Source organism: Natator depressus, chromosome 5 (genome assembly GCF_965152275.1).
Source record: "Natator depressus isolate rNatDep1 chromosome 5, rNatDep2.hap1, whole genome shotgun sequence".
In the NCBI taxonomy this organism is placed as follows: Eukaryota; Metazoa; Chordata; order Testudines; family Cheloniidae; genus Natator; species Natator depressus.
The window spans coordinates 99,000,642-99,013,887 of NC_134238.1; the positions used below are offsets into that span (position 1 = coordinate 99,000,642).

Here is a 13,246-nt window from a genome sequence, read left to right on the forward strand (position 1 = left end):
GACTTATCACCAATGGTGCAAGAACTCCCAACCTAGCCGAAGCTGAAGGGGTTAATACAGAGTGAATCCCCCGCTCACCAGGGTAATGATCTCGTAAGTCCCCATTTTTAATACAGTGCTAAGGTGAAGAATGTTTATGTTTGGTTGGTTTTTTACTGTTACTATAAAATAGGGTAGCTAAGCGCTATGAAAAGGAAACCTTCTGGTTCAGATTTACAGTGGCGTATATTCTAAACAGTTTAATAAAGCAAAACCTAAAGCTTTTTGATTTTCTTGAGTGGTTAATTCAATGCATATTCTTTGCAGAGCCAAACCTGTCTGTTGGTCGGACTGTGGTTCATAGACTTGGTGTGGGTAATAAGATTATAAAACATGTCTCTTGCCGCCAGCTACCACGTATTAATACTAATAGTTGTAATAACTCATTGAATCCTGGGATTTTTAGGTGAGTTGTTTTTTAAGGAATGGGGGGGAAAGCTTTAAACGGCTTGAAGGAAACAGTTCATCGCCCACATCCTTCAGGGGAAGGAAACAAGACATTCATTCAGTGCCATTGAGCAGTTCTTCCATTTTATTGCTGCTCAAATAATATTATCTCCAGCAGGTGATATTTTTAGTGCCCGCACACAGACACCACACACACACAAACAGTTACTTTCAAGGATAGCAGGCCTAAAAACTGAGCTGCCAGGCCAGTTGTCTCATAACGCAGAACATGACAACATGATTGCCGAGGGCAGGCAGAGGTGGTTCTTCTACCATCTGCTCCACCATGCTCAGTGCTGACTGCCTTCAGAGGTGCATGGACTGAGAAGGAGCCTTTGATGTTGACATTCAAAGCCTTAGGAATAGAGTGGAGCCTGCGTACCTTATACTGAATTTCTGGCTTTCTGTATTGCGTTCTTGCCTTCTTAGGTCACAGAGGGCATTGTGGATTTGGAGATGGGAAGTGTGCTGAGCTTTACGTCTTAGCCCTGGCCTCCCTGTGTTTTGGGGAGTGCCTTACTATCTGAGCTTAGGGCCATTGGTTTGACCTCTTTTAAGCAAGGCCTAAGCCCCTTCTGACTTCAAAAAGTTTTCAGAATGTTACCTGACAAGGAGTTGGTTCCTGAAGTTTGTTTAACATTGTCTTATTGCTCCCCTGCACTCTCATTTGCAGTACCAGGTAGAACATTTCCTGTTTTTCTTCCAAATGTGATTGCAGTGGCATGTTTTGTTGGATAAACACACAGGGCCAAATTCTGATGAAGCCCACAGAATACACTGGGTATAACTGCTGGCAGAATTTGGCCCACTGTCCGTATGTAACATGAGTACACTGTACCTTAGATAAGGAACTTCAGATGGCATAGTTGTACAGGTGTGCCTATGGATAGATTTACAAGTTTAATACATACTGTGATAATTTTTCTCTTGTCAAAAGCTTTTTATCTACTAATAATTTAATGGCAAACCAATTTGCAGAAGCTAGATAATATAGTATTACCTTCACACATAGGATTTTAATGTTTTTAGTAATTATGGCTTTCTAGGTTTCTCGCTTACCTTTAACTGTTATATCAGCCTTACGGTATAGAAGTTTATAACAAATAATAATGCCAGTTTCCGTAAAATAAAAATTTAAAGATATAGTTAATTCTGTTTGGGTACTTCACAGATATCAAGGACGGAGTGCAGATTAGGTTGGCCCAAGGGATTGGAAATAGGATAAGCCTTCATTTCTGAGTTTTAGTCTCCATTCATCCTTGATCCAGGTTCAAGGTTTTTACTACCTGGAAGCATATTGGGCTGTTTGAAATGAGAAAGGATGGTCTGGACTGAGACTCACAAGATCTTAAATTCCATTCCTGGCTCTGACAGATTTCCTGTGTGACTGAGGCAGTCACTTAATTTCTGTCTGACTCAGTTTCCCATTGTAAAAGAGGGATATTTTTCTATCTCACTGGGTTTTAAGAATAAATTCAATAATGTGTGTGAGGTGCTCAGATACTCAGTTGGTGGGATCTATATAAGTCTCTAGATTGGTATGCTCTGTCCAGTTTCTAGAGAACATGTGTGTGTCCTCCTTGTAGTAACTACCCTCACCAATTGGTCCCATGGTTGCTAGTCTCTTTGGAGAGTCCAAGGACTGAATGGCTGCTGAGACTGAACTATCTGCTGTTCATCTCTGCTGCTGTTTGTCAAGTTTGAACACATAGACAGAATGGAATTAGAAAGCTCACAGTGATACTGTCTGTGTTGGAAATAAATAATTTTCTAAACAAAATTCCTAGGAAATGAATGTGGTTTTTTTTCTTGAAATCTAAGTTAATAATATGTAAATAAAGGACAGGGAGAAATTTCCAAGATGCAAATAAATCTCACTCCCCACCTCTGATTCAGTTTTTATACACTGCTGTTCTAATTCTTTCTTTGAACAGATGAAAAGCACAGAGAGCCGACATGCCATGAGCTCCCAGTACAGGATGCACTCGTACTACCCTCCTGCCTCCTACCTGGGCCAGAGTGTTAGCACACCTGCATGTGTTCCGCAGATCTTCACTTTTGAGGACAGCCCCTCGTACTCAGAGTCTAAAGCAAGCGGTAGGTGCACAGTCACCCCAGATCTAATGGGGGTCTCAGATTTTTTTTTTACTTCACCTTGAGAGGACATAAAAAACTAGGATTATGCACAAGGTTGAATTTAGCAGTGCTGAAGGTACATATCGTAACCAGAGTTTACAAAGAGCAGTCCATTTTTGGATGATGTGTGGTGCTGGGATGCATATGACATTATGAAGTTCACTTTTTGGAAGTCTGATAAATTAGTGTGGGAGGGAAGGTGCAGATTGCAGGGTCTTGTCTGCTCCTGCATTCGTTTTGCTAGATTGCAGGAAGAGCAACTAAAGGTTAAAATAATGCAAATTCCTATTCTATTCCTATTCAATCCCTATTCATATTCAATCAAATAAGTTCCTCCAGGGAAACATTTACCCCAGACAGTTCTGAGCTGTCTTTCGAAGAAGGGGCAACCCCTTTATTTTTTAAAGGTTCTGTTCACTAAATATTCCTTTCAGGCCAGTACTTTCACAGGCCCCCGTGGCTTTGCAATCCTGTTGTTGTCTCCACGTGTGTTTCAGGAGACACTTCAGGCCCATCCGTCCAAAACCTGCGGTAAGGAAGGACTGGGTTCTCTGTGTGAAATAATTCACCCACCTCCATTCTTAGGTTTCAAGCACATCAGACTACATTGCCTGATTGAAAAGAATTCCAGAGAAACACATATTTTTCCCATCTGGTGTTTTTTCCATAACACTAAAAAGTTTATTTTTAAAATGTCTGTATACTAGTTTGTTTGTAAGGGCCTCTGGGTTTACGTGTAGTGGGTTAGCAGTTCTGACATGGAGCAATAGGACTATGAAGCATGAACAGAGCCTGAAAGCAATCAAAGTGCTGATCAGGGAATCGTCCCACTGTGCCAAATCCGGGTCGATTGGACAGAGGGGAAGACGCAGATCAGATGGATTCAGTGATGTGGAGAGGAAAAGTCACATGGATACACCACCTGTCTTTTAAGAGTTTCGTCTCCCCCCATCCCAATTATGACTAAGCACTGGGAACATATGCTGGGAGTTCTCCATCCAACGATGAGTATCTCCACTCTCTTAGACCAGGGGCTGCAGTCCCATGGAATTTTCCTTCTGCTCTTTATTCCTATGAATATTTTCTCTCCTCCTTCATAACTTCACTCCCAGTGGATGCTTACTTAGCCAGAATGGTGTGAACAATGGAATGCTGTTCAGTACCTGAAACTTGCCTACTCTGCAAGGTACTGGCTATGTCTGCTACAAGTGTTTGATCATTTAAAGGACAGGCTGCTTTCTCATATTTCCAGTACTTGCTGGTTTGGACTCTGGGCATTTTGTATATAATAGAGCAACTGATCTATCTCCCTATAGTTAATGATACCCCATCTTAAAAGATAACATCAGTGCAGCTTCATATATCAGCAAGCCCAAGGAAACTGCTTTAGTAACTTAGACAATTCCATTATATTGACATTAGTATGTTCGCTACTACTGTAAAGGTGGTGGATCTGTTTTAAATCTTGTACAATAACCCTCTTCCTTCCCTGCTGACTATATACATATATTAAATGAAACATGTGATATGCTGTTTTCAGTCCTTTCTTCCTTTTCTCCGATTCAAATCATATCTTCACCTAACCTCATAACGCTGAAGTGTACCTGTTCCGAAGTCCATGAAGACACTGGACCCTTAGTCATCTTGTGGAAGATTATTAATAAAACACACCACACCGTTCCTGATTTTGCCCCAGGAGCATTTTTATTATTAAACACAAAACTGCCTTTTTCTTTCAAGTACACGTATTCATAGGTTTTAAGGCAGAAGGAATCATTGATTATTTAGGCCAATGTCCTCTGTAACACAGTCCATACAACCTCACGCAATAATTTCTGCATCAAGCCCATAACTTCTGTTTGAAGATTGTACAGATTTATTGGAAGATCTGTGTATCAGAAGTCCATAAACTTCACAGAAACGTAACTGTGCAGTGTTCAATGGGACTAAACAGAAAAAGAAATACAAGTTAGAGCAAAAATTTCAGAGTTAGCAGCCCTGTTATCCTGCAGCACTGGTTATTAAATGGTAATATTTCTGCTCAAAGGGCTAGTGACCTGAGGTAGTCTTATAATACATAGTGTCTGTAACTACACCAGACTTTTCAGTTGTAACTTTAACTTTATACAGACTTTGCCAGTTCAGGTTTTATCACAGTTAGTATTTCAGTCAAACCATTTCATTAATTTTGTTCCACTAAGTTAACTGCCCAATTAGCCTGGAGCTGTTGAAAGGGAGCAGAGATAAGCTGACCTCTGATTTATGTTCACTTTTGTTTTATGAAGGGTGAGCAGAAGTTTGCAGAAAGCTTCTGACATTCCCACATGAGGTCATGCCATGTTACAGTATGTTGCATTTCGTAATGGGATGACTTTTTCTAAATGACAAAACACCATCACTTCAGCTCCTTGCAATTTTAACCGATTCTAAATACAACTGCTTCCAGCTGGCAGGGCTGGGCCCTTCCAACTATAGCTTTATTAGTGGGGGAAAAAATAAGGTAAATTAGATCTAAATGGTGAAAGAATAGGCTATAAAGTTTGCCACAGACTCTCCAGTCCTGCCAAGTTTCAGATTAACTTAAAATAGGCAGAATGGAAAGGTTTTGGACTCTTAGGCTAAGTCTACAGTTGAAGCCGGGGGTGTGATTCCCAGCTTGAGTAGACACACTTGTGCTAGCTCTCTAAAAGTAGTAGAATCGCCACAGTAGCATAGGCAGGAGTGAGGTGGCATGTGCTACCCGTCCCAAGTGCAAACCCGCCTGGACCCCCTGGATCTGTACTTGGGGCAGCTAGCCTGTGCCGCTGCTTGCTACTGCCCATGCTAGTGCGACGGCACTACCATTTCTAGCAAGCTAGCTCAATCCTGAGCTCGTGTGAACATGTCTGTATGAGCTGGGAATCATGCCCCGCTCCTGGGACAGACGTAGCCTTTGCTTTACTTCAGAAAGCTTTTTCCTTTTCCCTCCCTTAGCTTTTAATTCCCATTTTGTTTACATTTCAGAATCAAGAGCAATGGTAAAGAAAGACATGGGAGAGGAGACTATTAAGTCCATTGCATGTAAAGCACATTTGTTTTGGAATCAAGCTTGAGAGATCATGGTGAAAGTAGAGGAGAAACTGTAGGAATGTTTATAGCACAGTCACCACGATAGGGATCAATTAACCTGGGTCCCCCTGAGGAAGGTAGTCAGTCCGAAACTTCAGTGGGAATTCTTACAGGCCCAATCCGATGTCCGTTGAAATCAGTTGTTGTCTTTCTCTTGTCTTCAGTGGGCTTTGGAACAAACCCTGTGTGCTTAAAGTTAAGCAAGTGCTTAAGTACCTCAGTGATACCTCAATTCAGGAAAGACATGCTTAAATCCATCCCTTTCAGGGTAGTGCTTATACTTAATTTTAAGCATATCCTTACAGCCCATTGACTGAAAGTTACACATGTGCTTAAGTGCCCTGCATGACGAGGCATGTTTTCCTGAACTGGAACCTGGGAGTCTGGTCTGTGTGGACAGGTAATACATACAGGAAAAAGTTGACATCTACAGAGAAGGAAATTAAAGAGAATGATTACTCTCTCTTGCACACACACATACCTCCCCCTCAATTTTTAAATGAAGACCATCTTGTTCCAAGAAATGCACAAAATAAGCCCCCACTTCATGGCCCTACTGCTTCATATTTGTTTTGTGTATTCCTTTGTCCATGGCTAAGGAGGTTACTTGATTTTTAAGATGTGGGCCTAGGCTCTGTGAACAGTTGAATTTTTTGTTTTCCTGTGGAAATCCCTGGAATGTTGGCAATACAAATTATGAGCTATCAGGGGTCATTGTCTGTGTTTTTACCGCAAAACTAGGAGCCTAGAACAACTGAGTTCTAATTCTGTCACTGACACTGTTTCCTGTAGTGGCCTTGGGCAAGTTATTTGATTGCTCTGTCTCAGTTTTCACATCTGTAAAATGGGGATAATACTTTTCTTCCTGTGAGGTGGTGTGTCAGTGCAATAGCACTCCTTCTGGCCAAGCATGGCGCAGCCCCTGGGCTCGCATAACCTAGTGGGGCTATCAGTCTATTCCTGGTGTCCAGAATCTGAAAACACTTTCTTCACTCCCAAGTCTGTCAAGGGTTTAGTAGGGGAAGCCAGGCCTGTCCACTCCCGCGGGTTCCAGCTCCGGGCCCTTGAGCTAGGTGAGTAGGATCAGGGTTCTTTGACTCTGACAGTGCCCTGAGCTCCTTCCTACCTTCCCCTGGATCTCTGCAGGCTCTCCAGCCTGTTGGTCAGTTCGTCCCCTTCTGGGCTCTGGGCAGCACTTTAGTAGTTTGCTGGCAGGAGCTCCTTTCTCCAGCCTGCTCACTCCTCTGACAGCTGCCCTGCCCTTCTGCTTCCCAGCCCTTTTATCCTCCCAGCTGCCGAGAAACTGCCAATCAGCAGTGGCCGGCAGTGCCTTTGGTTGCTGGGCTCGCAGGGGGTACATACATCCTAGGACACTTCCTAACCCGATGAATTACTTGCTTGTAAAGTGCTTTGAAACTATTAAATGTAGCACTGGTTGAAAAAGTTTCAGCAGACCAGCTTTCCGTCGGAAAATGCTATTTCATCAAAATTGAAACGTTTTGCCGGAACATGTTGATTTTGATGGCATTTTTAGTGGAAATTTTTTTAAACGATTTGATCTGAAATTGAGTATTTTCTTGTTTCATTTCATTTTGACTCATTTTGTTTAGACTTAAATTTAAAAAATCCATATAGTAAACAAAAATCAAATTTTATCTACACACACATATATAAAATATATTATATTAGAATATTTTACCATTATCAAAACGAAACATTTTGATAGGGTCATTTCAACGTTTCCAAAACAAAAGACTTTGGAATTTTTGTTCTGCACTAAATCTCAAAATTTTGACTTTTCAGAATGTTGGAATTTCCCCTGGGCGGGGCATTTCATTTTCCAGACTAGCTCTAATTAAATTATGTATAAACGCTTAGTACGGTCTTTAATGAGCACTCTTATTTGATGTGATTGTTTTGCAAAAATATACACGAAGACAAAAAGAGCATACCCAAACATTTCACACTACGGCCATGTCTACATTATGAGCTGAGGACGTTAGTTCCCTGCTTGCGTACGCATTCTTGCATTAGCTCTCATTGAACTAGTGCTAGTATAAGTCTCACTGTAGCCTCAGGAGCAGGGGCAGCAGCAGTGCAGACACAGCTGAGCTGTGCTGACTACAAACCCGCCTGAAACCGGTGGGTATGTACTCAGCATGGCCCAGCTGTGCCTGCACCGCCGACACTTGGGCTACTGCAGCTACGCTGCTGTTTATACTCATGCTAGCTCGATGGGTGCTAAAGCAAGCATGTGTACACAAGCGGGCAAACCACACCTCCTCGCTCAGACTGAGCCTGTCACCTTTAACATTAGCTACCCACAGGTGATCATTTGTGCATATGGAATTGCTTGGATTGTGTAACCCCGCCGATAGTTTGTCATCCTCTGCTTTTGCCACATTTTTTGGTTTTTTGCATTTTGTTTGCAAAAAAGTGTTTGTTTTTTTAAATCAGCTGAATGATAGAAATATTGTCTTGTACTTGTCCCTTTAAAACGTTAGTTCTGGAGTCATACACAGCCTGACGCTGAATTGTCAGGCATGACAACAGCATGTGATAGCCAATGGTACTGCCCCGGCCACCATCTTTTCTGCCTCCCCAGCATGAAATTGCTGCAGCAGCTGAATCTGTGAAACTAAAGGATCTTCTTTTGTATTCAAAGTCAAAAAAAATCCTACAAGATCTGTGAGTAGCCAAACACGGCACACCACACAGAAAGTATAATGACAGTCAAGATACACATGGGGTATGTCTGCAGTGGAGCTAGAAGGTGGACATATTGATTGACCTAGCACGCTAAAAATAGCTGCAGTGGCATGAGACACAAGAAGGACTAGCTGTCCCTGTCCGAGACCATAGGTGCGTATTCAAGATGGCTAGTTACTTCTGCTGCTCCTGCCACCTCAGGTATGCTTCTGTTTTTAGCATGCTAGCTCTGATCAAGCTAGTGGGGGTTTGTCTCTTCAAGGTGAAATTTACACCTTTTAGCTTCCATGTACACATACCCTTAGGCAACTGGGCCCTCAAGGAGAGCTTTTCTCTGGTGTACTAAAAGCAGTTTGTATCTGATTCAAACAGACCTTTGTTCACTTCATACTGTGACGCTATAGATTTAGTGGTTTGAAGTTACAGGAAGGGGGAAATGGGAGTGGCAGAGGTAGCTTTTGTGTAATGGGAGATGACTAACTCCGCACTGAGGACATAAAAAGCGTGGTGAATAGAGAGTCTGATTCTCATTTACACTATGGCTCCTTTAAACCTCTCTGGAAGTGTAAATGAGAGTCAGGCCTACTTTTTTAAACAGCTTTTTAAATTTAAACTTACTGGGGAGCTGCAGATATTTCTGTTAGGAAATATTAGTTCCTGTTAAATAAACAGATCCCAAAAGTACTCCAAAATTGTTTACATGTAAAGTGGAAGAATTAAAGTGATTACAAACTTTGCCACTCGGTGCATAAGGACATAGCAATTGCCTGACTGCATCAGACCAAGCTCTGTCTATGTGCCTTGTCTTTGTCAGTGACTAACGCTAGATGCTTCAGAGGAAGAGAAATCCTGCAGTAGGCATATATAGGTAAATGTGTCCCCACATTATAAGAAATTAGGTTAATACCTAGTTTTAGATTGGCTTAAGGCCTGAAGCATGCAGTTTATTACCCCTTCCAAATTTATTGTTGGCATTACCTATTATAACTGGATATTCATGTTATCTTATAAATGTTGAATCTCTTTTTGAATTTTGCAACATTCTTGGTCTCAAATGACTTCCCATGGCAATGAGTTCCACAGTCTAATTACGTACTATGCAAAAAAAATCGTATTGTGTAAATAATTAATTAAGCAGCACTGCTTAAAAAAATTAACCTAAAGGCACAGTGAAGCAATTTTTAGTGTTCTGCCTGTTATGTGAGTCTAGATTATATTCAGACATAGTCTTTTGACAGTTATATTGTAATAAACCCTTGTGCTGCTGACAACAGCCACAGTTACTAGATGTACCACACGCAGACACCCCAGGCAACTGGCACTAGAAACTTTTTCCTTCAGCACCAGAAACATGGTCCTTGCCAGTTAGGCTAAAGGAGGTTTTCCTTCGCTAGTACTAGTATGAGTTCCCCTAGCCTTTCTCTGGACAAGCCACTAGAGTGCAACACCATACACACACACACAGCCACTGTATTGTGATATGCCCTCATACGCCTAATTTCCATCTAATAATCTACAAAATGTCCACTCAACCTTAATTTTTTTAAGACTGTTCCAGTTGCATTAGTACGCACTGGAACAGTGTATAAAACAACTGTGACATGTTTAGCCCATGCTATTTTCTGAGTTAAGCTTTAGCCAAAAAAAAAAGAAAAAAGAAAAGAAAAGTTTGACATTTAAAATGTGGAAATGAACCAAGTTTTCAGTCTTCTTACTTAAGAACGGCTTGTCCAATTCACCTCAAAACTACCAACCCTCCCCTCCCCCCCCCCCCTTTGGCCTAGGAATAAACATGAGGAATTTCAAGCAAGAAAGGAGGTTCTTTTTCCAGATAATTATATGGGAGTCAAAATGAGGCATGTCGTGGAAGCTATCTCAGACTCTTAACTGTGGAGCTAGTACCATTGCTTCATAATTTTTCTAATGCTTTATTGTAAAACATGCTGATCCATTGATGAAGCCCAATGAGGAATTTGAAACATGCGCTGGATTCTACCATTATAAAAGCAATTGTGGGATGGATCTCTTGCACCAGTGTCACAGTCAAAGGCATGTAAGAAACAGAATCCCACGTCTCATGACAAAAACCACCTTCAGAATCATTTCAGTGAAAGGAGGGCTGGAATAGCAGAAATACTACACGCCGAAAGAATGTAAAAGAGAGTCCGGATTATGACATTTTTCTCAGTCTGCCCTGCAGCGTTTGAAAGCTGTGCATCTTTTTGGTGCCTCTCAAGTACAACATTTTCAAATGAATCTATGCCCTTGGATGCCAGACAAGATTTAAAGAATATTTTAGTGTCACAAATGATGCCTGAATGCAGAATCAGAGATATGCCTCTCACAGAGTATTGGCGTGTGGAAGACCTGTGAGACCACTTTCTGGAACTCGTGGCTGTTTCACACCATTGTCTGTCCAAGCTGCCCGACAACATTGCTGCAGAAAGGAAAGCGTTGCTGCTGTTTAACACTATAGTTCAGAAGCAATGCCCAGCAGGGCTGGATTACCCAATAGGCAGACTAAGCATGTGCTTAGGGCACCAGCAAAGCAGGGGGCACCAAAAAAAAAAGAGATTTCTTTTAGCAGGCCATATCTCAAAATACGGGAATGCTGGCAAAGGTAACCCATCATACTTATCCAAGACAATATGCGATTAAGTCATTGGTCTAATGAGTGACAAAGTTCGTTCAGCTATTGTGGATGAAATAAGTACTGCTGGGTACTTCAGTTTATCTGTCGACTCTACACCTGATCTTTCACATCTTGATCAATTGAGTATTGTACTAAGATATGTGCCTCCCATAGATGGAAAACCAATTGAACGATTTATAACATTCCTCAATTTGAAAAGCCACACTGGTAAAGAAATGGCAAATCAAGTACTGCATTATCTGTGCCAAGTTTGCAAAATAGGTTTCTCAAAGTGCAGAGGTCAATCTTATGACAACGCTGCCAACATGTCAGGGCGTTATCAAGGAATGCAGAAGAAGCTTTTAGAAGAGAACAAATATGCCATGTTCTTACCATGTGCTGCACATTCTCTCAATCTTGTTGGCCGCAGTGCTGTTGATTGTTGTCCAGTGGCAGTAAGTTTTTTCTCAATAGTCCAGTTACTTTATACATTTTTCTCTGCCTCAGCACACCGATGGGCAGTTCTTAAAACATATTTGGGCAATGATCGTGTGTTGAAATCTCTTTCTAATACTCTCTGGGAGGCACATGCAGTGGCAACAAATGCAATTCTGGAGTCCTACTCAAAGATTGTGGATGAATTAGAAAGTATAGCTGAAGACCAGTCACAAAAGGGAGAAACTATATGAGAGGCAGAAAACATTGCAAACAAGTTGCAAGAACTAGAGTTTGTATTCATGTTGACCATGTGGAATGAAATTTTACAACACTTTTACCACACAAGTCAAGTTCTCCATGAAAAAGAATTGGATTTGAAAACACATGCAGACCTCTGTCAATCATTAGCAGACAACTTACACACTTTGAGGAATGATTTCAAAAGATTTGAAGACATATCAAAAGATATCTTGCCTGATACTACAAAGAAGCCCAGTCCCGCAAGCGAATCAGGAAAAAACAAGCAAATGATAGCAGTGCAACAGAAACAGCATTGAATCCTAGAGACAAATTTTGCGTATCTACTAACTACACTATAATTGATACACTTGAAGCTCATATGAAGAGGAGAGGTGAACTGTACAAAGAAGTATCAAGTAGATTTTCTTTTCTAAACGATATGGACTTCTCTGACAAACAATATTCACAAGGTTCCCAAAAGCTAGTTGACTCATACCCTGTTGACTTGAACATGAATCTCTGTGGAGAAGTACGGAAGTTCCACTGTTATATGCGTTATATGCATGCAAAGTTTAATGAAACAGGAAAAATAAAATTCAGTCACATTGATCTTCATGACACAATATTGAAAGACGGAATGCAATGTGTATTTCCAAATGTAGAGCTCGCACTACGTATTTTCTAACATTGATGATTACTAAGTGCTCCGCAGAACGCTCTTTTTCTCAGCTGAAAAGAATAAAAAATCCTCAGAGAACAACAATGTGTCAGACAGACTTGATTCACTTTCCCTATTGTGTATGAAAGCGGACATGCTTCGTCAAGTCAGCTTCGATGAACTTATCCAGAATTTTGCAATCCGAAAATCTAGAAAGAAGCTATTTTAATTTCAGCATACATGTAAGTTTTGTGTCATTTCGAAAAATAAAATTTTATTTTACGGTATAGTATTGTTTTTATTTTGAATTACATATGCGGGGGCACCATAATCTTTTCGGTGCTTAGGGCCTCTAAAGGTCTTAATCCGGCCCTGATGCCCAGCAATGGAGGAAGAGACTGAATCGGGCTGTACTTTATTTACAGCCAGTGGACCAGATTCACTCCCTGGGTTTTGCTGATAAATCTCCTTGAGCACTGGAACACAATACCACAAGCTGCTCCATACCCATCTCTGCCAGGGAGGAGGAGCCAGCTGCCATAGCTCCCAAAGTGGGCCTGGCTGTCCCTTGAAGGGACAGGGCTGGGGCAGCTGAGAGATGCTGTTTCTGCACCTTTCCCAGTTAGCCTCCACCCACAGAGACCTGGCTGGATTTTACAGCTGTTCAACACAAGCAAAACCTCTGAGGAGAACATGGTGGTGATGTTGCCATCACCCGGTTCTTTTCTCAAGGGGCACAGCTGTTCCCTGTTGATGCAGAACAATGCAAATTGCAGCTCCCACATCCATGAGGATAAAAATGACCTGATGTTGGAACACAGTCCCTGTCGTCTTCTCCC

At 41.5% G+C, this 13,246-nt stretch overlaps 1 protein-coding gene across 1 annotated transcript in view; it reads left to right on the forward strand.

Moving 5' to 3' along the window:
• Positions 1-13,246, forward strand: part of DMRT1 (doublesex and mab-3 related transcription factor 1) — an 85,331-nt gene that overhangs the window by 39,354 nt on the left and 32,731 nt on the right. Inside the window, exon 4 of the mRNA XM_074953294.1 lies at positions 2,421-2,583. Coding sequence (XP_074809395.1) covers positions 2,421-2,583 — 163 coding nt within the window. The remainder of the gene's footprint in view (positions 1-2,420; positions 2,584-13,246) is intronic.